This window comes from Gekko japonicus, unplaced genomic scaffold (assembly GCF_001447785.1).
Source record: "Gekko japonicus isolate JY-2015 unplaced genomic scaffold, Gekko_japonicus_V1.1 scaffold1023, whole genome shotgun sequence".
NCBI classification, from domain to species: domain Eukaryota; kingdom Metazoa; phylum Chordata; class Lepidosauria; order Squamata; family Gekkonidae; genus Gekko; species Gekko japonicus.
In genome coordinates, this window is record NW_015163118.1 from 121,552 (window position 1) to 145,272 (window position 23,721).

Sequence of the window (23,721 nt, forward strand, 5' to 3'; positions counted from 1 at the left end):
AATTCCACTTTGCAACCACAATCGCTTTCTCTTAAGGAAATGTCTACCCTTGCAGTCTTACACTTGCAGTCCAGTGTCAGTTTCTCCCTATTCTTTAAAACTAAACTTAAATTAAAAGCTCTTATCTCATTTTTTCAGTTGTCTGAGATGGAAAGATAGTTGAAGTGGATGGACAGCCTACATGCTGCTATATTATCTTTCCATTCTTCCTTCATTCTTCATAGTTCCTAGCCTTTGAATGTTTTGCTTTTCTTTCTTTCTGACAAAAACAAATCTTTATCTGGCTGGCTGTGTCATCTGGTGATGTACAGTAGACTCTTTTGGTGATCTCTCTCTCTCTCTCTCACACACACACACACACATGCGCTCCTTCCTCACTCCATTCCTACCAAGTCCAATCTCACCCAGTCCAAGAGAATTTCCCCCCTCCAAGTACTACATGCCCCATGTGTGGCTGATGCAGCAACTATGGCTGCTGTCCTGCCCAGTCATCACTTTATACCACTGCAAGTGTGCATACTGCTGGATCAAATACAGACTGTAAAGCTGAGGCAGGAAATCCTGCAATTGGTCCATGTATTACATCTTTCCCCTTCCCCATACATACCTTGCTTGACAAACTGTGCTCCCAGAGGGGTATGTAGAATATGCAAACCTGTAGGTGGCCAGCCAGCATCTTAAGTGAACTGATGCCCTTACGCAGGAAACCTCCTCGTTTGCTTAGCACTAGAGGTGAGGACTGGCCATGCTTCTTTGTGAGCTAACTGGCTGAGCTCCTTTTTACTGAGCACTTACTCATCTAAATGTAGGAGTCTCTTCAGAAGGCAAACTGAATTATACTCTCCAGTGGTCAGCTGGGTTGAACAGGGAGCAAGTAAGCACAGCTAAATAGAAGTTCCCTTTTTCCTTTGGTGGTCACAGGGCCATTCATTCTCCAGGGAATAATACAAAAAGTACATTGTGCCTAAGTGGTTCTTGGTCTTGTCCTTGTGTGAGAGTCTGTCCCCGCTTTCTTGGCAAAGGACACATTCTTTCAAAGCCTAAACATTAGTGCATGTGCCTCTTTTCGCCTCATACTCTTATCTGGCAAATGAATCTAGGGCACCAAATTAAATTGGGACACAGAATTTTAGATGACCTTTCTGCCTGCTTCATGCATAAACAGCCCCTTTTGTTCCCTTGTTAAGAGGCCATTCTACTGTAGAACAATTTCTTTAACACAAAGATATGAATGGTAGAAGTGAGTGCTGCATTCTGAATTTTCTAACTGCCTGTTTTCTTCTTCTTTGCCAGAACTCTCCCAAAGACATGCATGGAAAACATTGTGGACACCATCCGGAAATTTAACATCCAGGGACTGATGGTCATTGGTGGATTTGAGGTGTGAAGAGACTCATTGGGCTGTTTTATTTGAGAAATGCCTCTACGTGTTCTACAAGGCTTGCATGTTTACCCTTGGACCAGTTATGAGCTTACCATGTACAAGGGCCAGGATAGATGCTCAGTGGTGAGAAATCTTTTTTTCGTTGTCCCTCTGGCTCCGTAATGTCTGGCAGCCACAGCCCTAGCTGTTTAGTGGACTGAACTATGTACTGATAGGGACAGATGCTGGCATCGTTTGCCCAACCCCAAAGACCATGAGTTACCTAAAGGCAGGCATCTCCCACACAGCTCAGATGCTGGACCAAAATTCTTAGTAGCAGCATGAAGCCGCTGAAAGGTATTGAATCACTTCCTTTACTCTCTGCTTCTTCTGACCCAGTGCTTGGCCTCCACTGTGTGGTGTGTGTATCTGACTCAGTGGTCTCTTTCAGGCCTACGAAGGAGTATTACAGCTGGTGGAAGCACGGGGTCAATATGACGAGCTTTGCATCATCATGTCTGTGATCCCAGCTACCATCAGCAACAATGTGCCTGGGACAGACTTCAGCCTGGGGTCAGATACGGCTGTCAATGCTGCCATGGAGGTAAGCCAGGAATTCCTGACAGCCTGATGCATTCTGGGAACTAGAGCATCTTGGGAGATGAATTCAATCATCTTTCTTGCATTGATATATTCTATTCCATGTGTCTGGAACTTGGGGAGGGGAGGCATGGGATGGAATGGGGGATGGGAGATGGAATCATACAGAACATAGCAGCTCTTTCACTGTCCCCTCCGATCACTAGAAACCCTATTCCAATTTGCCCATTTTAATCTGAATGTTCAGCATGCTGCTAGCATGTTTTTGAGCTCTTTCCTCCATACAAGCTTGGATCCAACAAAATCAAGCTTAGCTGACAAGAGGGAGGAAGGGTAATTTCATCCCCTTCCTCACTGCAGTCCTCTGAGGCAGGTGCCTATTCATCTACCTGGGCCCTGTGTTCCAGGAATAACTGTTCCTGGAGTCAAAGAGGATTTCAGGGTAGAAAATAATGCAGGAAAACTCCATTCACGTTCTGTGGATGCTGCTTTGGATACAAGCCAGTGTTTACCAGGAAGCCAAATTCTGTACCAGGCTGCACAGCTCAAGACTTGATTATTCAGGATATTCACATTCTGTGGCATTCCATTTCACTGTTCTTGGAGAACCAAGTAACAGCTGGAATACAGAATCTCTGTTCTCAATTGTGGCTATCCCGATGCTTCTGGGAAGCCCACAAAGAAAGAGCATGAAAACAATAATCGTTTCTGCATTGTTTGTCCCCCCAGCAAACAATATGGAAGGCTTTGCAGTTAATGGCTATTGATGGACCTGTCCTTTATTGATCTGTCTAGTTTCATTTTGAAGCCAGTGGCCATCACTGCCATCTTGTGGTAGTGAGTTCCATAATTTTCATTGTATGAAAAAATGGCTTTGTTTTGTCTGTCTTGAATATAATCCCAGTCAATTTCATCAGGTAATGTATAGTGCAATACTGTGCAGAGTTACTTCAAGCTAAATCTTGGCTTGGCCCACAAGTGGGGGGGGGGTAGTTTGAACTCTGTATATCCCAGTAAGCTTTCCCTTTTGGCTCATTCCTAACAGTGCTTGTGTTCCTGATCAATAGTGCTGACAATAAAGTATATGCTTCTTGGAAGACTGTGCTCCACTTGTTTGACTGTTGAACCTGACATTATGTTGGAGAAACTCAGCATAGGATTTGTACTGTTAGAGTTCCTGTATTAATTAATTAATTAATTAATTAAGATTGGGTCTTCACAGAAAGGCAAGATATAAATATTTTAATAAATATTATGAATGAGGCAGAAAAACTCCTTTACATTCATTGTCATAATTTTATCTCTCTCGCTCTCATGTTTTCTGTTAGTCATCTCCTGTTTCTGAACTAAAAAGCCCTCAAACTTTCCACCCCACCCCCCCATAGGGAAGGTACTCCAATTCTGGTAATTTTGGTTGCAGTTTTTGCTCCTTTTTCAGAACTATGATACCCTTTTTGAGATAGTGTAACCAACTCTATCTATCTAGTACTGTTCATATGGCTATCACCTTAAGCAGAAATTGTGTATAGTGTCCCCAAATATAAAAACGTTATGAAAATTGATGTTTTATCCCTTACTTAAAATTTACCTTTGCACTTCTGCCACACATTGAGTTAACAGTATAACTCGCAACCTGAAGATCTCTTTTGTGGACATTCACAGTTCAGACCACATCTGTGCTTCTGTGAATTTCCTTTACACTCACTTTGAATCTTGTCTGTCATTTGGCTCCCCATTCACCCAGTCTGGACACATCCTTGTGGAGCTCTTTGCAGCCTTCCCAGGTCTTCAGCATCTGGCATAGCTGGATGTCCTCAACAAACTTGTCCCGTGTTCAGTCAGACTGAATGGACTTTGGTGTTACCCAGCCAGGCAGCTCATAAAGTTCTATTTTCTCTGGAATGCTGAATGGGTCCTGCTGACACATAGCCATGTTGCCAGTTTGGGTAACACTGAATTTTGGGGGAAGGTTTAGGGCATGTGGGCTGATCAGATCTGAAGAAGCACCAGACCAGTGACAAAAAATCCCCATAAAGTAGTGCTTGGCATTTCTTCCAGTTGCAGTGGATGTGGCCAGCTTTGAGAACACAAAGCATGACGGGTGGCTCTTGAATGGTTTTCTCCAAAAAGAACCAGAGGGAGCTAGTTCATGCCCTATAATCCCAATGTTGGTCTTGTGTTGAGCTTGTTTTGTTGTAATCCCTAAGCAAAGTTGCCCTCCATAATCAGAGACTTCTCAGTGCAGTGGCTTGGCCTGACATGTTGAGGTCAGAATTAAGGTAAAGGTAAAGGTTCCCTTGCTCGAAAGCCAGTCGAATCCGACTCTAGGGTTGCAGTGCTCATCTCCGTTTCAAAGCAAAAGAGCCAGCACTGTCCAAAGACGTTTCCGTGGTCATGTGGCCGGCATGACTAAACACCAAGGCGCACGGAACGCTGTCAGAATTATCAGAATTTTCAGGTCAGAATTATCGCCCTCCAAATGTCTGGGTGAATAAACATTCTGTTCTTTCCTCTCCTGCCTCTGTAGAGCTGTGACCGCATCAAGCAGTCTGCTTCTGGCACTAAGCGGCGTGTGTTCATTGTGGAGACTATGGGGGGTTACTGTGGCTACTTGTCAACGGTGACTGGCATTGCAGTCGGAGCCGACGCAGCCTACGTGTATGAAGAACCTTTCACCATTCACGACTTGAAGGTACACTGGTGGCAAAACACTGTGTATGTGCTGTGAGCTCAGCAAAGTGCAGATTTTTCATAATGGGGTGGCACAAAGAGTGATCTCTCTGCACTGGTGAATGTGCAGAGAGGAAGAGGAGAGCATGGGAAGGAGGATACATTCTGCGGCCGGGGGGGAGGGGGCGGAATGTCACCCACAGAAAGAATTTTGGCTGACTATGAATAGATTCCTCTTAGGAATCACTGTCTCTTAACTGATTTGCCCATTTTGTATAGTAGCCTTTTAAATGACCTGAGTTTCTTCTCTCTTAGCTGTCTTTTTGTTCATTGTCTGCTGTGCTTTTGATCAATTCTAATGTTCTCCAACGGGAGCACAGGATTACCTGGCCTAATTCCCTCTGTAGCTAACAAACAACATTTCCTTCTTCTTTCACCTGAAAAGTTAACGCTATAGTCTTGAAGCAACCAAAAGCTGGTCCAATGAAAGCTGCTGTTCTCTTTCTAGGCAAATGTTGAACACTTGACTGACAAAATGAAAACGGACATTCAGAGAGGGCTAGTTCTGCGGTGAGTAGCCGTGCTGCCATGGCTTCCCAGGATTTGTGGCTGGCTTTAACTGTGTTCTGGTTTGTTTATTTGCCAGCTGCATCCCATACGGGTCTGGCAGAACAAAGGGCTGGCAACATTCTGCACACTTCCTGGGGTGCCTTGCTATCCATAACATTTTAAATTTTATTTTATTAAAAACCAAACATCCATCTTTACCTTGGAGTTATACACCAGAATATTTTGGGTATTGAAGCCTTATTTGTTAATGAAAACACAGAATAAAGTAGTAAATAAAAATCAGGACCCAGTGACTAACCAAAATCAGAATGTCTTTGGTTGCCTTAAGAAGATTAAAAGTAACTATTTCTGACATATTTCTGTTTGGAGTTCCACAGGGCTGGAGCTGCCATCAGAGGAGGGCCTGCTCCTTGCTGTTCATGAGGGGCAGTAATTAGGCTCCATCCTCATTAACTAAGAGTGTAGGAGAGCTCATATGAAGGGAACTGCTCTGTGAGATTCATGGGACTCGTTCACTGAGGGGCTTAAAGGTTTTGTCCCAGAAACTCATCAGCAAGCAGCCTCTCGTGGATGTGGCTGTATTTGTGTCATGTGTCACAGTGCCTTCTTTACCGCACTTCCCCCTCAGGAACGAGAAGTGCCATGAGCACTATACCACTGAGTTCCTGTACAACCTGTATTCCTCGGAGGGGAAAGGGATATTCGATTGCAGGATCAATGTCCTCGGTCACCTTCAGCAGGTAGGTGGAGCAGAATAGTGGGTGGCCCATAGGTGACATCAGCACTCTGAGGGGCTGCAAAATTACTGAATGATAGAACTGATTAAGGGTGTAGGTGGGCAAAAGGAATAATGAGAGGAAAGGTGTTGTCAAGGAGTCTTTACTCAGGTTGCCCTCATCAAAACTTGACACTCAAATCTGTGTGGTGCATGGCTAAGGGTTCCTTGACACAGAGAGAACTCCATCTTTCTGTGTTATACCTCTAAGGATGCCAGTCACAGTTACTGGCAAAATGTCAGTTTCTACAAGACCACAGCCACACAACCCAGAAAATCTACAGCAACTAAAGGTTCCATTTTCTGGGGGTTTTTTTCTTTTTTCTAAGTGAACCTTTTCTGTTTGTTGTTTTTTGGTTTTGTAATGGTGTTTTGTCTCTCACCATGGTCTTTTGCCTCCACCCCTGCCATTAATTTCCTATTTCTTTCTAGGGAGGTGCTCCAACACCATTTGATCGCAACTATGGCACTAAGCTAGGTGTGAAAGCAATCCTTTGGATGTCAGATAAGCTGAAGGAGGCTTACCGCAAAGGTATGTTGGTGTTATCACCTGTGTGGTGGAAGTGCTTGCTGTAGCATCTTGTAGGAGGGAAAATGCTTGAGACCCAGTCAGTAGAATGGAAAAAAGCTCTCATGCACCAGGCCTTGGATCCTCTGCCTACCAGCCAGGTTTGCAGCAACTGCCATTATTGCAAGTCAGCTTTAAGTCGAAGGTCACAGGACAGCTGGCACAAATGACTTCCAGAGGAAGCCCTACCATATATTGCTTGAGCTATTTGCCCCTAGGCCAAGGGACAGGCTTCCTGAGGATGCTCTCTAAGCTTTTCTGCTGACAATGTCACCATGAGGGACAGACCTTCCCTGGCAGCTTGCTCACCTCAGAGGGAGAGACGCACTGGCAATTCTTGGCCTCTAGTAGAAACTGTTGACACTCTGTGCTTGGCTAATGCATTGCATCCAGACAGGATTCCCAAGGTCCTTCTCCCTACAGACCTCTGTGTACCATACATGGAAGTCATTGCTCTGTTCTTATACCCTTCCATTTCCCTCTGCCTGCACCAGTTCATCCTGCTGTTCCAAAGATTACATTACTCATCCAGTAGCCAGATTATTCTGAGCTAACCTCTGCCCAGAGCACGGATGTCTTTTGGTTCTGAAAACTGCTGTTTCAAGGCTCTAGTAGTTCCCTTAAACCATGCCGTCACCTGCCCTCAAAACAAATGAGGCCTATAATTAATAATGTTCATCAACAGGCACCAGAGCCTAGGCATGACAGGACAGCATTGCGTCCCTCTTGTGTGTTTGGGCTCCTGAAGTTCAATCTCCTTGCTCTGCTGATGTTGTGAAGCCATGGAGTGTCTGTGCTCCACTACTTGACCATGTTCAGTGGAGAAAGCATGCAGCTGTTTTCCTTCACCCTTGCTTGATTGTAGAAACCTTTGCTTTTCTGTGGCTGCTGGCTCTTGACCACCTCACTCTAACATTTAGCTATTTATTGAATGTCGTTACTGTCTAGCACTGCAGGCACCCATCACATTTGCATCCCACCCTTCCACTCCTCCTCCGTTTGATTCTTGTGACAACCCTGTGATGTAGGTTATAAAAGTGCATGACTGGCCCAACCGGTCAACCAGTTAGCTTCAAGGAGGAGAAGGGATCTGAAGCCCAGGTGCCCTCAGTCCTAGACCACTCCATACCTCACACTGGCCCTTTTCTTTCCAAAGGGCGTGTATTTGCCAATGGTGCCGAATCTGCTTGTGTGATAGGCCTGAAGAGGAAGACTGTGTCCTTCAGCCCTGTGACTGAACTCAAGAAAGTCACAGATTTTGAGTAAGTAGCATTCCTTCCACCACCCAAGTCATGGGATTCGAGCCTCTGGCAATAGCAGGAGGAGCATATTCTACCAGAAATAAGACCAAACTCAGGGAAAGGGCTAGTGTGTAGATAATTGTGGCTGGGAGAACATGAAGCCAAATACGTCAGTATGCGATAAATCCAGAAGCACTCACTGTCTGCTAACCTTCCTTTATTACCTTTTATTGTTGTATTTTTTAAAAAAAATTGCCACCAAGTCACAGCTGACTTAATGGCAATCCTGTGGTGTTTTCAAGGCAAAAGACATTCAGAGGTGGTTTGCCATTGCCTGTCTCTGTGTCACAACCCTGGTATTCCTTAGCGGTCTCCCTTAGCTTAGATCTGACAAGATCAGGCTAGCCTGAGCTATCCAGGACAGACTCAGGTGGAACGGGTGGCTCTTGAACTGTCAGGGAAGCCCTTTTCATTTGACACTGCGGAGTGAGGAGGTTTCTTCCTTTCTGGTCAATACTTTGGCCTTTTCATACAGAATTGAAGAGGGAGCTTGGTGGACTCACTGTGTCTTTCTCACCATAGGCAAAGGATGGTTGTGTAGGGGAAAATATTCTGCACATGCCCAAAGCTGCTCTCTTCATCAGTTTGGTGTAGTGGTTAAGTGCACGGACTCTAATCTGGGCGAACCGGGTTTGATTCCCCACTCCTCCACTTGCACCTGCTGGATGACCTTGGGCAAGCCATAGCTCTGGCAAGAGCTGTCCTTGAAAAAGAGCAGTTTCTGTCAGAGCTCTCTCAGCCCCACCTACCTCACAGGGGGTCTGTTGTGGGGAGGGGAAGGGAAAGGAGCTTGTAAGTCGCTCTGAGACACCTTTGGGTAGTGAAGGGCGGGGTATAAATCCAATCTCCTCTTCATCATCATCATCATTATATCTGCAGCCCAGCTGAGAGCTGATGCCCTGGCACTGTGACCCTGTTCTTTTCCTCCCTGCAGGCACAGGCTACCCAAAGAGCAATGGTGGCTGAACCTGCGCTTGATGCTGAAGATGCTGGCCCACTACCAGATCAGCCTGACCGAATACGTAACTGGGAAGATGGAGCATGTCACCCGGCGAACACTCAGCATTGAGAAGGGATTCTAGCTATAACCTTTTCTCTCTCCTCCCTTTCACCGCCAGTTTGCTGTAATCCCACACCCCCTCCCTGGCCTTCTCAAGCCTTTTGAGTGCAGTGCTGGTGCCACTAAGAGCCTGCAGGAGAGTGGCCGGGGGCAGTCTGGCTGTCTCCTGGCCCAGGGCAAGGAGCTTCATTCTGCCTATGAGGTGGGGGGGAGGGCAGGCAGGCAGGCAGGATTTCCTTGGTAGCAAAAGTGTGGATACAGGCCTTGGAGCCCATTCCAATTTCAGAGGCTTTTGTTTTATTCTTCCACTTCAGGTGTTCCTTTAGGCACCTGATGAGTCCTGTTACGGCCTGAGAACTGCTGTTGGCCACTGTTGCGTCACCCAGCAAAATCTTATCTCGCAGGTCTTTCGTCTGCATGTTTTGCCCATGAAGTAGCAGCAACTGTCAGAAGAGCTCTTCTCTTCCCCTTCCACCAGGCTCTAAGTGCCAACTAAGCAAGAGCAGTGCGTCTGAATGCTGGGTTGGGAAGGCAGCATGTTGTGGCTTTGTGTGGAAAATGCTCTTCTCCATGCCATTCTGGCTTAGTGTGCCTGATTCATTGTCTGTGTCTAGTGCTGTGGGAGTGCCACCAACAACTCTGTGGCCATGTTGTGTCTGCACTCTCCCTGATGCAGTTCTGTGACCTCAGTATCATGTAATCCACCTGTGGTTGTCTGTAGCAATTAAAAAAAATCACTGAATCAAACCTGTGTGTTGGCCAATTCTGCTTCTGGTTGGGGATCAGACTCTGACTTCACAGAATGAAGTGAACTAATTATGTCATGTTCTGCAACTTTAGTGTAAAGGAGAAATCAAGTGGCAGATAGTGGGAGTTTATAATGACGACTGTTCTGGCACAGGCCTGTTGGTGCTCCAGGTAGATACTAAACTCCTCCCTGCACAATCCCATGCCTGCTTTCTGCTACAGGTGGAATACTGCTTCAGTGAGGTTAAATGATATCTGGAATAGCAGGAGATCTTGGTGCTGGCTGGATTTGTTTACTGCCAGGTATAATCAAAGGTACTTTTCAACACCTGCTTCAAGCCAGAGCCTAAGTTTGTGCCAAGTGCATACCTTTGCACTTGTCCAGGCAGGGAGTGGCGGATGTTTTGATGCGTGTACTACCAAAACAAGCAAGGCCGGTCCTGGTAATATTGTAGTACAGTGCACTAGGTAAGTTAGCATTGTTGAGTAATAGCACACCATGCCACCACAACTCGTCTGCCAATTCCCTCAGGGCTAAGAAGCATGATGTTTGGGGGGGAAATTCATGAATGGATCTTCCTGGTCTTTTTTAAAAGAGCAATAGTTGCCATAGAGCTCCAATTCAGATTGGAAACGAAGTGGGTAGGTGTTATCCTTTCTTTCCTGTGCGGTTTTGCCAATCTAAGTCTTTTTAAAATTGTAGGAAACTGTTAACAGACTCCCAACATTATATCTGTTTTGGTCCTTATGTTTGTTCCAGTAAACAGGAAATGCTAGAACTACTAGCAGGCTGTGGTCACACACACTAAATAGTGTACTTTCTAACTGGATTTTACTGTGTGAACTGGCAAAATCCAGTTGGAAAGTGCATTGAAAGTGGATTGTTTAGTGTGTGATGGCAGCCGAAGATACTATTCTTGGTGTTAAACTATCGAGAAGTATTGTCCCTGGGCCTTGGTAAGCGGAAAGTCTTTTTGTTTTCTAATTACTTGATCCAGGTCTCCTTGGGAAAGAGGGAAAGCGCCAAGGCTTTGAACAGAGTTCTCAGCCGTATCTACATAGAAACAGGAAGGCTCTGTAAAAATAGTGTATCTTTATTAGCCCTCACTAAGTCCCGTAAATGTACCAGAATGGAGTCTGAGCTGCACCCATCCTGATAGCCTTATTGTCTTGCAAGTAGAAACAGCCTAGCCTTAGCGCTGAAAACACCTCATACTCAATTTCTGAAGCCTAATTTTCATACCTCCATTAAAGTTTTCTACCATGAAATCTCCTTTCTGAAGCTCTAAAAACCCCAAGGTTTCTAGTGTGTGCTCATCTCTTCTTTCAGCTACCAGTAGTCCACTGTCAAGTTCCTGCCTGCTGTAACATCTATATTCTACTACAGTGCAGCCAAAGCTATTGCTGTCCTCCTTTCCATGTTCTCTTCCTATTTAAATAAAAGTAGCAGCTCTCTTATTTTCCTTTGTAACTCTCCTGGCATGCTACAGTGAGAGTTCATCACTCTGGCCCACCATGTTTAGTCAAGCCACAGTTGTTCAACCAACAGAGGCAGAGCTCATGCTCTGCATGTTCCTTTTAAACAGCATTTTCCCCTATACCTGTTCAGTACTATGAGTTTGTATTTCAAGACAAGAAGCGTAGCTTGCTTGTGTCAAAAAGAAGCAATCTTGGAAAAGGACATCATTGCAAAACCATTTTCCTCAGTACAGTTTTAGATAAATGGCTGAGGTAGACAGAAGGTTAAGAAATAAGCTATTTTTCTTTAATCGAGTTTGTATATTTTCTGCTTCCCAAAAAATGAAAAGCCTATATTTAAACACAGAACATTTATAACTGACATCCCATACTTTAAAAAATTCCCAGTTATCACTTATAAAGACAGCCTTTGGCTATCACTTCAACAAAATTTGAGCTTTTTCTGAAAATTATTACAACCATAAGACTGCCAGTTTTTACAGGCCGTTCTTAATACAAACCTCAAAAGAAGGGCAAATTAGAGAGCCATGAACTGTAGCTATTAAAATAAGGGTACAAATACATCTCTGCCAGTGCAGAGACATATGAAAGGCCCCTTTATGGCTCATTATCATGTATTGTGACTAATTTGAGACTCTTGGCCGCCTGAAAGAAGCTACCTTGGGACACATAACTAGAACTGATTCCCCCCCCCCCCTTAAAACTGAACTATTAAAAGATGTTTTTCAGCTTTGCAGTGGCTGGGCACAAAATAGTTTGTGCTCTTTTGGGCTAAAGTAGATGGACACTGACATGGGCGGGAGGGCCAAGCTCTATTATAAGGAGTGCAAGTACTGGGGGGGGGGGGTCCTATACTGGGGGCATTATCAGTATTCCACAGGGAGAATGCCAACTATAATTTCTGCTGTGACCAACTGTAGCTAAATGTTTTAGAAGGGGCTAAAAGTTACTTGTAGCACTCAGGATGATATTTTCGTTGAACACAGTATATTCTTGATTCTCTGTGTTCAAAGAAATTGTTCTCCTAAGTGTTACAAATAACTATTAGCTCCTTCTAAAACAGTTAATAACAGTTGATCACAGCAGAAACTGAAGTTGGCATTCTCTTTGTGGAACACTGATATGTGTGACTTGCTCTAGAAAGGTGGATAACCTTAGCAAATGTTACCTTTTGTTGGGTTAATCCTATAGCACATGAAGTAAGATTCCAGAACCCCTTTTTAGCTTTGAAAAGGTAATTTTCCATTGTTGGTATGTTTTCTGTCTGATTTCTTTCCTAGAGTAGTACAACTGACTAGCTGTACAATCACCAATCAAGGCAGGTATTCCAAGACACACTTTTTGCTTTTTAAAGTAGAACTGGACCCCTCTGAGCAATAGTGCTTCAGGAATACTAACAGGAGGACCAGCCATAGAAAGAAATGGCACTTTCTAACATAATACCATATCTCTCCATCACTGTGGTACCTAAAACAGCTCAATATTTCCAATACTCATGTTCATCTGCAGCTACTTTCTGGTGACTATCATTACTTTGAACTCCTAGTAGACTTCAGCACAAGCTAATCAAAATGAACACCAGGAAATCATTTATGCAACCAGACTGCACATTTTTAAAGCACCAATGCCTTGCACTTACATGCAAAAACATAAACCTTCAGTAGCTCAAGACCCAGAGCCAAGGTTGAGTGCTGAGGGTTCCGAGCTCACTTGGACCTGTGAGATAGCGGTCTATCACAAGCTCAACTGGAATTTACAATGGTAGATGACAAATGGTACATCCTTGAAAAGGCAACAAAAAATCAGTCCCATCTATAAAGAGGTGGATAACTTTCAGATCCTAACAAAGCATAATGAGGTGAACACACAGACACCCTACCTTCATGAAGGAACAGGATTCACAACTTTGCTTGTTGAGAAAGTTGTCCTTTCCTTGAGACAGGAACAAACTCCCTATTACAGGCTAGAAAACGTCAGTTTCTTAATATTATTTCAGTGTGTGGTGTGTTATACTGTACTGAGCAGACAGCCTATCTCTACAATCCCATCTGTCCTCGTACCATAACCAGATTCTCACTTCTCCCATGTCAACGTGTGTATGCAGCCCTGCCCCCATGCTAGTGAACAGATGAATTAGGCAAGTGAGTGGACAAAGCAGAAGCAGACTTCCAAGGATGCTTGACAGACTTCTTTATCAAACAAAAACAAATCACAAAATGATCTGACTGAAGCTGATACTCCTGTTTTCTAGCCCAAAGCACCATAGGGAGAGACTAGAAGGGTACCACTGAATTTGAAGTCTTTGTTGCTCAATTTAAAAGTTCAATGATTTTGTAAGGACTCTTCTGTGAACCTCTGGCCTTCAGTGGCCAAGTTATTGTCAAAGGCTCCTCATTGTAAGAGGAGGAAGGTATCAAATTCATTCTTGCACCAGCACAGCAGTGCAATACAAGGGAAGAACATCACGCTAGCAGAATCACTACAGTCCAGGCTTATTCTTAACAGAGTGAGACTAGGAGCAATTCTTCTAGCTGGAGGCACATCTTGGACACAGAGGGCACAACAGCTTTCCCCTTTCCATGTAAAAACGACCTTCCACAGTTCTGGGTATGCTTGTTTGCTCTCTTGATGGAGAGCCTTTGTGGAACACTGAGTAGAGGATGCACAGATACAAGCATGTGAGTTGTGACAACAGGTGAAGTCTCATTGTAGAGCAGGGTCCTCACACGTGAAGCACACGGGGATGCATGTTGTTTCTTCCCATGCATGACAGCACACCCCAACACCCTGCTCAGCAACGCAAAGCGCATTCAGTGAGAGCTGGTGATGCAAGTCTGATAACAGTTACACTGCCTGGCATTCGCTATCGCTCCTCATGAAGCTCCTTCTTCTGCAAGGCCTGCAGTTTGTTCCCAGATGTCTGATAGACGACTTCTAGGCCTTCCAAATCCAGCTCTTCCAAAAGCAGCAGGATGGCATTCAAGATGTTCTGTTCATCCAAGACATAAAAAGCATCAGAAAAGACTACAGAATAGCTTCTTTTCTCAATGCCTAGTCATCACTTGACTATTTTGTTCTTTCAAGTTTTATTCTGTTCAGTTCACAGCAATCCACCACTGAGATTCCATCATCCTTCTACCCCACTACTGGGGGGGTAGATGTCGCCCGGCAGAGATGGGGAGAATATCATTCCTGGTGCTCATGCCATTAAATAAGCCGGCCGCAAATGCGGAATGTTGCACATCTTGGTGATTTTATGTAAATTATTAGAGCACCGAATTTTATTATGTATGTAATATTGTTTTACTGTTTTAAATTTTTTAATTCGGCATTGCCGCTTGTTAGCCACCCTGAGCCGCTGGGTAGGGTGGGATATAAATCCATAAATAAATAAATGTAAATTCCCAAACTCAAGGAAGATAACTCTATTAGTAGCCACAAAAGCTAAAAGTGGGACCCCTTAATGAGCAATTGGGTTGACACACCATCATGGCCTTATAAGCTTCAGAGGGACACTAGACCAGGACCTGGTTGAAGGCCAAGGTAAAGGTTTCCCTTGCTCGAAAGCCAGTCGAATCCGACTAGGGATGTGGTGCTCATCTCCGTTTCCAAGCCGAGAGCCAGCGCTGTCCAAAGACATTTCCGTGGTTGTGGCCGGCATGAATAGATGCCGAGGCACATGGAATGCTGTTACCTTCCCACCAAAGTGGTACCTATTTATCTACATGCAATTTCTTGCTTTCGAACTGCTAGTTGGCAGGAGCTGGAGCCAGAGATGGAAGCTCACGCCGTCATGTGGCACTCAGGTCTTGAACTGCTGAACTACCGACCTTCCGGTCTGTGTCTTAACCACTTGAGCCACTGCAGCCCTTGAAGACCAAATACTAGTCTAAATAGAAATTGAGTCTGATTCAACAAGGCAACTCCAGCGTTCTTATGATCCCATCACATTCTCTAGGTGCCCCCTATGAATACTGCCAATTGCTTTGCCTCTTTCGATCCCTAAACGGGGATGTATTTATTTAAAACATTTCTATGTTGTGTTTCTTATTCAGGGTTCCCAAGGCAGCAAACATTAGAACAAAACATTAAAACACATGAGATTTTCAAACATTTAAAATACAAACATATATAAAATTTTGAAAACACATAATTTAAACACAGAGAAACAAACAGGTAGGAGGGCAAATAAGAGTTAGTGAGGAAACTATTCCATTCCAACTCATTCTGTTCCAATAGTTTCTTGTACCATTCATCTCTACCTGAGACTGCTCAAACACAATTCAGAAATACACTGCTATCGATAAGGAAGACCGATTCTCACACTCACCCGATTCTTTCGATTCCCATCCACTTCCCTTGGTGAGAAGGAGGAAAACTTATCTCTTGGAACAGGCTTCATACCAAGTTGCTGACGGATTTTGCTATATGAGAATGCAAGCAACAAGCTAAGCAAAGCAGCAGTCTTAGGTGATCATCACCCCCTGAAATGGGACAGCCTAGCAACTGAACACAAGAGTGAACATTAAAGATGTTTCAACATACATTGTGTGTCCTTCAAAATCATCTGCTAAGGGGACCTAAGGCCAGACCACAGCACAGACTCAGACATTCCATGAGAAGCCCAGTAAAGAAACCCCAATTACTGACAACCAAACCCTCCTCACTTTGTCTCCTCCAAACTGAAGTTCATGAGGTCATTTTCACTCTCTGCTGTAGAGTCTGTCACACTGGACTCCATGGTGGTGTTTTGGCAGCAGTTATCCAGGTCTAATTTGGCTGGGGGCGCTGTTATCTCTTCCCCTTCCAGAAGTGCATGGGACAATTCTTCCTCTGTCACCACTACAAAACCAAGAAGAAAGCAACCCTATGGCCACCACATACAGAAAGCTTTAAGGTGCTAAACATAGCAAACCATTAATAGTGTAATGGCCTTCTGAGTGATTTGCTCCATGCCACTGACAATGCTCATCACCCAAAGTCTCCTGCAGATATCTGGGGAAGGGGATTAGCCTACCTGCATAGTATGTTTCTGCCCACTAACAGCTCAACACAGCCATCAAAATACTAGCTCTCATGGGAGGTGATAAATCTCTACCGATTTGAACAAGACTCCATGTGGAAGGTCACATGATCTGAAGGCAAAAACATTTCCTGCACATAAAACCTAGCCTGTCAAGGAGCCTTGGGTTCAGACAGCTAGGCTTTCTATGTGGAAGGAATGTTTCCACATGGAAAAGCTTCCATTTGCAGACTCAAGTAATACAGTCCAGACACAGGTCTACCACCTCCATGCAAAGTAGGCCAGGACTAACAACTCAGCCAGTAGCAATTGCTCTTCCTGCACCAGCAACAGCATATGGGGAAAGTGGCCAAGCTTTAACTGCCCTTCCCTTCCTTCAGGCAGTTTGCACTGGTCCCCAGCAAGTAGCCAGGTTATACCAGAGGGTGAAACTAAACATTTGCACCTCCCAAAACCAACTGCTCATCATTCCTCCTCCAAAGAGATGCACTTGAACCTTTTAGAGAGGCACTTAGCCTGGACATCCAGCAACCACACCTCTACTTCTGTCTTGGTGCAAATGCAACCCATTTTCACAATATCAAACTGAAATCACAGTCCCTCAATGAGATTATGACAACAGGTTGTGCTTTGAAAGGGAGGACCCAGGAGGCAGTTTTAAATAGCTGATTGAAGCTGTTATGATGCACTTCATAACAAGTTAATAGGCTGAAGAACCCAAAGTGGCTTTTTTCATTACGCACACTGGTTGTCAAGTTTCTGGAGGTTGGGAAGGTTACGCAGCACAGTCATGCGATAACGATGAAGGTCTGGGCCACAGCAGGGATTTTCAGACAGCCAGAGGATCCTCAAGTGGGGTAGTTTTTTCAAGTGGAATAGCTCAGCAAGGCTTGCAATCCGGTTCTTCCTTAGATACAATTCAGTTAAATGCTGGCACTGGCTCACTGGCTCAAGGTCAGAGATGTTATTCACACTAGTTGGAAAGAACAAGTGAACAATGGAAACCAGAGACAAGCCTTATCTGCACCACATCTGTACAACGTAAAGCCCACAAGACAAGTTGCAGTCCTCTGTGCAGGTACAACCTCCCAAGCCCTTCAGCCATGAAAGTGGAGAGGAGAAAATGACTACATCTATACAGTCCCCTCTTCTCCCCAAGGTTCAAAGGCATGTGGAGCTTATGGTGCCAACTCTTCCAGTCTGTTGCTGCTATCTAGACATGCAGCACTGCCTGCCACTGAAATGACTCCTCCTGTCCAGCATGTGAATTTGATGGGAGAGTGAGAGACGTGTGCAGTGGCCACTGAACTTTGTGAAGAGGAGCAAGAATGTCTTGTTTTCAAAAAAAAGGACAGAAAATGAAAAAAACAGAGGGGCAATATAGTGAGATCTGCAGGGCAGGGGCAAAGTGGAAGAGGTAGAAGAAGGCAGAAAAAGGAAGAATGCAGGGTGCAAAGAGAATTGGAGGCAAGCAAAAGAGACACCTGCAAAGACAGAAGACTGCATGCATGTTGTAGGGTTGGGGGGGGACTCAAAATGGGTTAAAAATGTTAACTAACAAAAGTTGGTTCCTCCCCCATTGATAATGTAGTGACACAGCTGGGATAAAACAAGACTGGACCTCAGCATGAGCTGAGTTGTGCACTCTTGATCAACACACTCACTTGCAAGGGTGGGAGGACTACAATCTTGTCCCTCTTTATGAGCTGTTTCTGCATTGTTTCACAGCCAGCAAACTTGAAGCTGCAAGTTTAAACTTGTCACCATAAGCCCAAAATCTATGGATACTTCTTTATTTCATACAGTGTGCATTGCCTTTATCTGTGCTTGTCCCAGAGTTCTTCTGCACTGTACCATTCTCATTTGTTCTGCTATGTTCTTGTTTGTTCTAGTATGTAAATGCCAGTGCGGTGTTGTGGTTGAGAGTGTCAGCCTAGTATCTGGGAGACCTTGGCTTGAATCTGTACTCATGCCATGGAAGCTCACTGGGTGACCTTGGGCCAGTCACACACTCTCAGCCTAACCTACCTCACAGAGTTGTTGTGGGAATAATGTAAACTACGTTAGGTCCCCACTGGGGAGAAAGGCAGGGTATAAATGAAATAAATAAATAAATGTTCTGCCATGGTATATCTAATACTGTGAAAGGATACCCTCCCTGCCAGCCGCCCTGCCCTATGTTGACAGAATTCATTCTCAAGTCAAGCACTCTGATCAACAGTTAAAGTGAAATATTTATTTACTGTTCATTACCATTATACTTTGCATTTCACCTACATTGAATATTCAGATTTCCTGAGTTCAAATTCATAAAGCACAAAATACCTTGGAAAGACTACCCGTATTGTCCACCCTGCCAGTTAAGAGCCGCTTTGCAAGCCTTGCTCCCTCTGACCCCACCTTCAGAGGTGGTGTGGGTGGCAATCAGAGACAAGGCTTTTCCAGCACTCTCCACACAGTAGTGGAAGACCATCACTGGTTATGGTGCAACTGTTAGGACTTTCTAGAGAGCGTGGTAAAAGGGCCACTTCCCTCACCTTGCTGTGTTATGTCAGGTTCCAGCACTTACCTGAAAGTGATCACTTCAACATTGGGAAGCTCATGGCAGATTGAGATCTAGACATAAAAAGTAGCAGACAGCAGCTTTAGCAGCCTTGCACAATACCATGGAAAATGAAACACACATCCAACATTCCTGTTACCAATATTTTAGAATGGAAGTTTTGCATACTGAAGACAAATTCTTTGATGTTCACATAGCCAGAAGCCAAACCCAAAAATGCTGGATCAGACACTAACGAGACTTATTTTTGCACACAGTTGTAGAGGTGGACAAGACAACATCTACATCAAGGCAGGAAGCTCTATTCCCCACTACCGATAAAATATTGGCAAATATGTTTCCTTAGATGCTGCCACAGATGCTGGAAAAAGCAAGGGCACCAAGACTGCAGAGCCAGGAAAGAGACTGGTTTCACTGCAGAGCCTAGGAAGCTAAATGGCTCCAAGAGGGAAAATACTATACTCTGGTGTACAGTATAATACAGCATTTCCATTCCACTGAAAAGAAGCAGTTTGAGCTTGATTTTGTAAAAAGTAATAAACTGCAAGCATCTGCCCAGGAATGGTGTATATTTCCATACTAAGTCAAAATTTTGTGTCTGGGCAACCAAGATTTTACACCATGAAAAGAAGAGCTCTGTAATCTGTGTAAAGTATGCAAACTGAACAAATATACCAAATTTATATAGTTTGCATGTTCATTATCCTAACCATAAGAGTAAGGACACTGACATTCCAGCCACCAGATGTCTTATTTAGCCACTCCTATTTAGCCAGTCCCATGCCCCATCTAAACATAATCTAACCCCAATAAAGCTAGCCTTGGGTTTAAAAAAACAAAACAAAAACCAGTGGAAAAACTCACCAGAAATTACTCCCACCAAAACTAGGCCAAAGGCCAAGCACAGAAAGAGATTCCTTCTAGCAGGGTGCTTCCTCACTGGCAGTTCTCTCAGGGGCAGAGGTAGGCACTGACGTTTCCCACAAACCACTGTAATGCCACTTCCTTACCCACTCACCTCCATGGTTAATAGTGGCAAGAAGAAGGAATTTGGACTCAGATTCTCTCTCCTTCCATCCACCCCAAACGACTCTCAGTGCTCACTATCTCTGTGGGTTAGGCAAGTGCTCTGAGGCTACTCATACATGAGCTCACCCAGGGTCTCAGGCAGAGGTATTTCACATCACCTACTACCTGATCCCTACAACCTGGGACCCAATGGGGTGGATCCAACCGTCCTTCAAGTAGCCTTCCTAGAGCTTAAGTGGTTCTTCCGCTAACAGACTAATAAAACAAACAATACTTTGCTCAGTGGAGGGGTAGGATCCACCCCTCTGTATTCAGAGCAGATGCTCTAACACTGAACCACAGCCCCACTGTTATCCCCAGTCCTTTGTTATCTCTACTGACCACAGGAAGGGTGCAGACTGTTTGCTTCTTCAGTCCACCAACAAAAGAATCGAGCTCTCTGCCTCCCTATACTCTTCATTTTGAAATAAAGTTTGAATTGGCTTTGAACTTGCAAAGAAAGATGGTAATTCTGGAGCTAGCATGCTAAAAATCAGTGTAAGATGTAGAACAAAACCATTTGAACTGTTCTGTATCTCAGAGCAAACATGGCAATTTACAGTATTTTTAGAAAGACAGGAACAAGACTCACATCTGTTAGGCGGCTACCCCTAGAAAAGAAAAGAAAATTACTCAACAGAAGTCATATAACAGCATATGCTGTTAACAAACTGAAGCAGCATGGATACCAAGCAAAGAGGCAACATTGTTTATGCTATAGCAGCAAAAAACCCAGAAATGACTGAAGTGTATCTGAAGTCCACAGAGTTAGCATCACAAATGTATCCTTTACACTGGGCTATCTATTCCAGCTCTTATCCCAAGGCTCTACACATACAGGCCCCACCAACGGTTTCAATGGATGGGGAGTCAGAAAAGATATTGTACCTGAAAAGTTGCAACTCATTAAAAGGTGGTTCAGAAAACAAATGAATTCTGGGTATTCAGAGGGAATCAATGACACCAAAAAGCTAAATTTAAGCAAGCCATCACAAATCAGGCAACTGTGTTAGCTCCCAGGGCAGAACTAGGTGAGGGTAGCCAAATACTGGGGAAATCTGAAGGGAGGGCAACGATGCCAGTCAGAACCACTTCAAGGTAAAGATCAAGAAGTTCTGAACAGATGCTAAATGAACTGTTGAGAGCACCGCCAGGATAACAAAGTGGCTTTAATACTGTGATGTCAAAACCACTACCTGCAGGCCAAACTAGACAAAATGCTGGGAGATATAGAGAGGTGTTACAACCCTATCTCGGGCCCTTTTTTTTTTAACTGCAAACAGCTCCTTAAAGCTAAAATTCACCCCAGTGGGGGAAAGACACTAGTTACCTGTAAGGTTCCTTCATAGGTCAAAAGGGGGGGGGGGATCTTTGAGACAGGGAAAACAGCACAGAGGTAAAGCCAACTCCCTCCACCAAATGTTTGGGTGATCCAATCACAGTTCTAGGATTTTTGAGATGGGAGGCAGATTCAGAAAAGGATCCTTGAGGCAACCTGGCTTATCTCTGTCACCAACAGTAAGGGGCTAGAACTTTTTCCTCCTCGTCAAAAGGCTCTTCTTTCAAGAACTGAAAGGCAGGCAGGAATTCTGCAAGGAAAACATCCTCAATGAGCCTGCTGGGGAGGAAGGGGTGGGAACAACCTAACCGTTTTCTGCCAATTGTGTCGCTGTTACAGGCACAAGGAGTCCCGCCTGGGAAAAGCAAGCCCGGGAGGGGGAGGGGGGGCCTCGCCCTGCCTCTCTCACCCCTGCCTCTGCGGCTAAAAGGGTTGCGGGGGGGGGGAGTGGGTTACCCAGTCCCCTCCGCCGGGCGAGCTCCTCCCCGCCCCTCACCAGCAATTCAGCTTGCGGACGCTGCCCAGCTCTGTGGCCTTCGCCCGGGACAGCACCGCCTTGCGGGTGAGTTTCATGGTCCCGGCAGGGGCATCGGGCTTGCCGGGACGCGTCACCAAGGCCGCCTCAGTCGCTTCCATCGCGTTTCCAAGGGCGGGCCTGGACGCAGGCGCCATCGCATCCATCCCGCCCGCTCGCCACGGAGGGGTGGGGCTTCTAATAGGTCCCGCCCCACACGGTCCCGCCCCTTAACGGCACCGCGCGAGTCTGAGCCAACGACTGCATGGGCGGGGCTAGACGCGACAGAGTGTGGGGAGGGGAGGAGATAGCCTCCCTGCGAGTTACCTACGTCCTGGGCGGTGCGTCCCACAGCAATGGCTTAGGGTTGAAAAGGGAGCTTGTAGAATAAAATTCGAGTCCAGTGGCACTTTTAAGGCCAGCAAAGTTTTATTCAAGGTATAAGCTTTCATATGCATGCAGACGTCTTCAGATATATTGAAATGGAAGTTACCAGTCCATACATATAGGTAGAGGGTGAGCAACGAATTAGCATACAACATAATTAAGATGTTTAGCAGATGCAAGTAGGGTTGCCAGGTCTGGGTTGAAAAATACCTGGAGACTTTGGGGGTGGGGTTTGGGGAGGGGAGTACGAAGAAAGTGACCCTGTGGCCAGAAATACACTACCTAAATAGAGTGGAAAGCAAACAGCCCCAGTTAGCCTGTTTAGGGTTGCCAGGTCTGGATTGGAAAATACCTGGAGACTTTGGGGGTGGATCCAGGAGAGGGCAGGGTTTGGGGAGGGGAGTGGCCTTAGCATGGTACAATGCCATGACACCAAAAAGCTTCAAAGCAGCCATTTTCTCCAGGGAAGCTGATCTCTGCCAGCTGGAGATCAGCTGTAAAACCGGGAGATCCCCAGGCCCTATCTGGAGTCTGGCAACCCTAGATGCAAGTACCAAACAGGAATAGCAAGCTTAGTGTATATGGTCACCATTTGTTTGAATTTAATTCTGGGGGAAAACAGCGAAGCAAATAAATATATCAAAACTGGAGATCGATGTGTCAATATACCCTTCTTGATTGTGGAATGCTGAGAGTAATTAACTGAGACCCTGTTGTTACACTCCATCTGTCTTAAGCATGGAGGTAACTAACAGCATCCTTTTCTTTTAAGGTGGGGTGATTGGTTGTGCAGTGTTTTGTCTCCTCTCACCAGACCAGAGAAATACATTCCCATCTACCATTCCAAATTTCATCACATTCTGCTATTCATTGCTTTACATTATAATCACTATTCCAAATAAGAAATACAATAAAATAAAGAGGATGTATGGCCCTTCTTGGTGAGAATATAGATGTAAGGATTCAATGAGAGTAGTAGTATGTATTGAGATAAGAAACCAATGTCCCTGTTAAGCCCTGAGGAGGTTGTTCTGAGTGGTGTAATAACTTGTAATTCAGCAATTTCCCTTTCCAATCTCTTCCTACAGTTCCTTTGCCATAAAACAGCTACTTTGAGGTCACTCACTGAATGTCCTGGAAGGCTGAAGTGTTCTCCTACAGATTTCTCAGTCTTGGGAATGTTAATGTCAGATTTGTGTCCATTTAACCTTTGGCATGGGGTTTGATCAGTTTGTTAGAAGATGAGCAAGTGAATGAGCCTGAGATGGTGTAGTTGATGTTAGGTCCAGTGATCGCGTTGCCTGTGTGTATGTGGCAGCAAAGTTGGCATCTGGGTTATTGCAAGCAATGTTCCCTCTAAGCTGTGGAGCCTTGTGAGCAAAAATTCTACTTTGTGAGCTGCTGGCATTAAAGTTGTGAGTGAGCCATTTGGCTCCTGCATAAATCAGTTTGCTCTGGAGCCACCTCTCCTGAGCTAAGACAAAAATGTGTGAGCCGAAGGCTAAAAAACTGTGAGCTAGCTCACACTAACTCAGCTTAGAGGGAACACTGATTGCAAGCTCTGGTACCAGTGTCCATGTTCAAATTAGATGTTGTATCATTGTGGGCGAGGAGTTGTTTTAAGACTGGAGGGCTGTCTGTGTGCAAGAAAAGGTTTGCTCCTCAGTGCTTGTGAAAGAGAACTATCATTATCC

The 23,721-nt window shown here is 44.9% G+C and overlaps 2 protein-coding genes across 3 annotated transcripts in view; one reads left to right on the forward strand and one right to left on the reverse strand.

The window, feature by feature from the left end:
- Window positions 1–9,641, forward strand: part of PFKL (phosphofructokinase, liver) — a 45,535-nt gene extending 35,894 nt beyond the window's left edge. The window contains exons 15-22 of the mRNA XM_015406867.1: window positions 1,294–1,381; window positions 1,815–1,967; window positions 4,491–4,655; window positions 5,142–5,203; window positions 5,832–5,943; window positions 6,411–6,510; window positions 7,703–7,808; window positions 8,782–9,641. Coding sequence (XP_015262353.1) covers window positions 1,294–1,381; window positions 1,815–1,967; window positions 4,491–4,655; window positions 5,142–5,203; window positions 5,832–5,943; window positions 6,411–6,510; window positions 7,703–7,808; window positions 8,782–8,929 — 934 coding nt within the window. The 3' untranslated portion in view covers window positions 8,930–9,641. The remainder of the gene's footprint in view (window positions 1–1,293; window positions 1,382–1,814; window positions 1,968–4,490; window positions 4,656–5,141; window positions 5,204–5,831; window positions 5,944–6,410; window positions 6,511–7,702; window positions 7,809–8,781) is intronic.
- Window positions 9,642–13,395: 3,754 nt separating this feature from the next.
- Window positions 13,396–21,759, reverse strand: LOC107106678 (chromosome unknown open reading frame, human C21orf2). Of its 2 annotated transcripts, none has more exons than XM_015406862.1 (7): window positions 21,623–21,759; window positions 20,380–20,398; window positions 18,726–18,772; window positions 16,900–17,129; window positions 15,801–15,975; window positions 15,464–15,557; window positions 13,396–14,122 (listed from the first exon to the last, which is right to left on the reverse strand). In XM_015406862.1, exons 1-7 carry the CDS (start codon window positions 21,697–21,699, stop codon window positions 13,997–13,999), a joined length of 768 nt encoding a protein of 255 aa, XP_015262348.1. In that variant the 5' UTR covers window positions 21,700–21,759; the 3' UTR covers window positions 13,396–13,996. The 2 variants fall into 2 exon arrangements, with proteins under 2 accessions (XP_015262348.1, XP_015262349.1); XM_015406863.1 differs by lacking the exon at window positions 21,623–21,759 and adding an exon at window positions 21,118–21,147.
- Window positions 21,760–23,721: the final 1,962 nt, after the last annotated feature.

Bases quoted from the DNA above. Each gene is read 5' to 3' on its own strand.
- LOC107106678 (XM_015406862.1), bottom strand. From the start codon at position 21,699: ATGAAACTCACCCGCAAGGCGGTGCTGTCCCGGGCGAAGGCCACAGAG. The intron at 15,976-16,899 runs GTGCGTAATGAA...TTGGTTTTGTAG, and splicing joins CCAGAAACTTGACAACCAGT to TGGTGACAGAGGAAGAATTG. The intron at 14,123-15,463 runs GTGAGTGTGAGA...TTGGATGAACAG, and splicing joins ATGGGAATCGAAAGAATCGG to AACATCTTGAATGCCATCCT.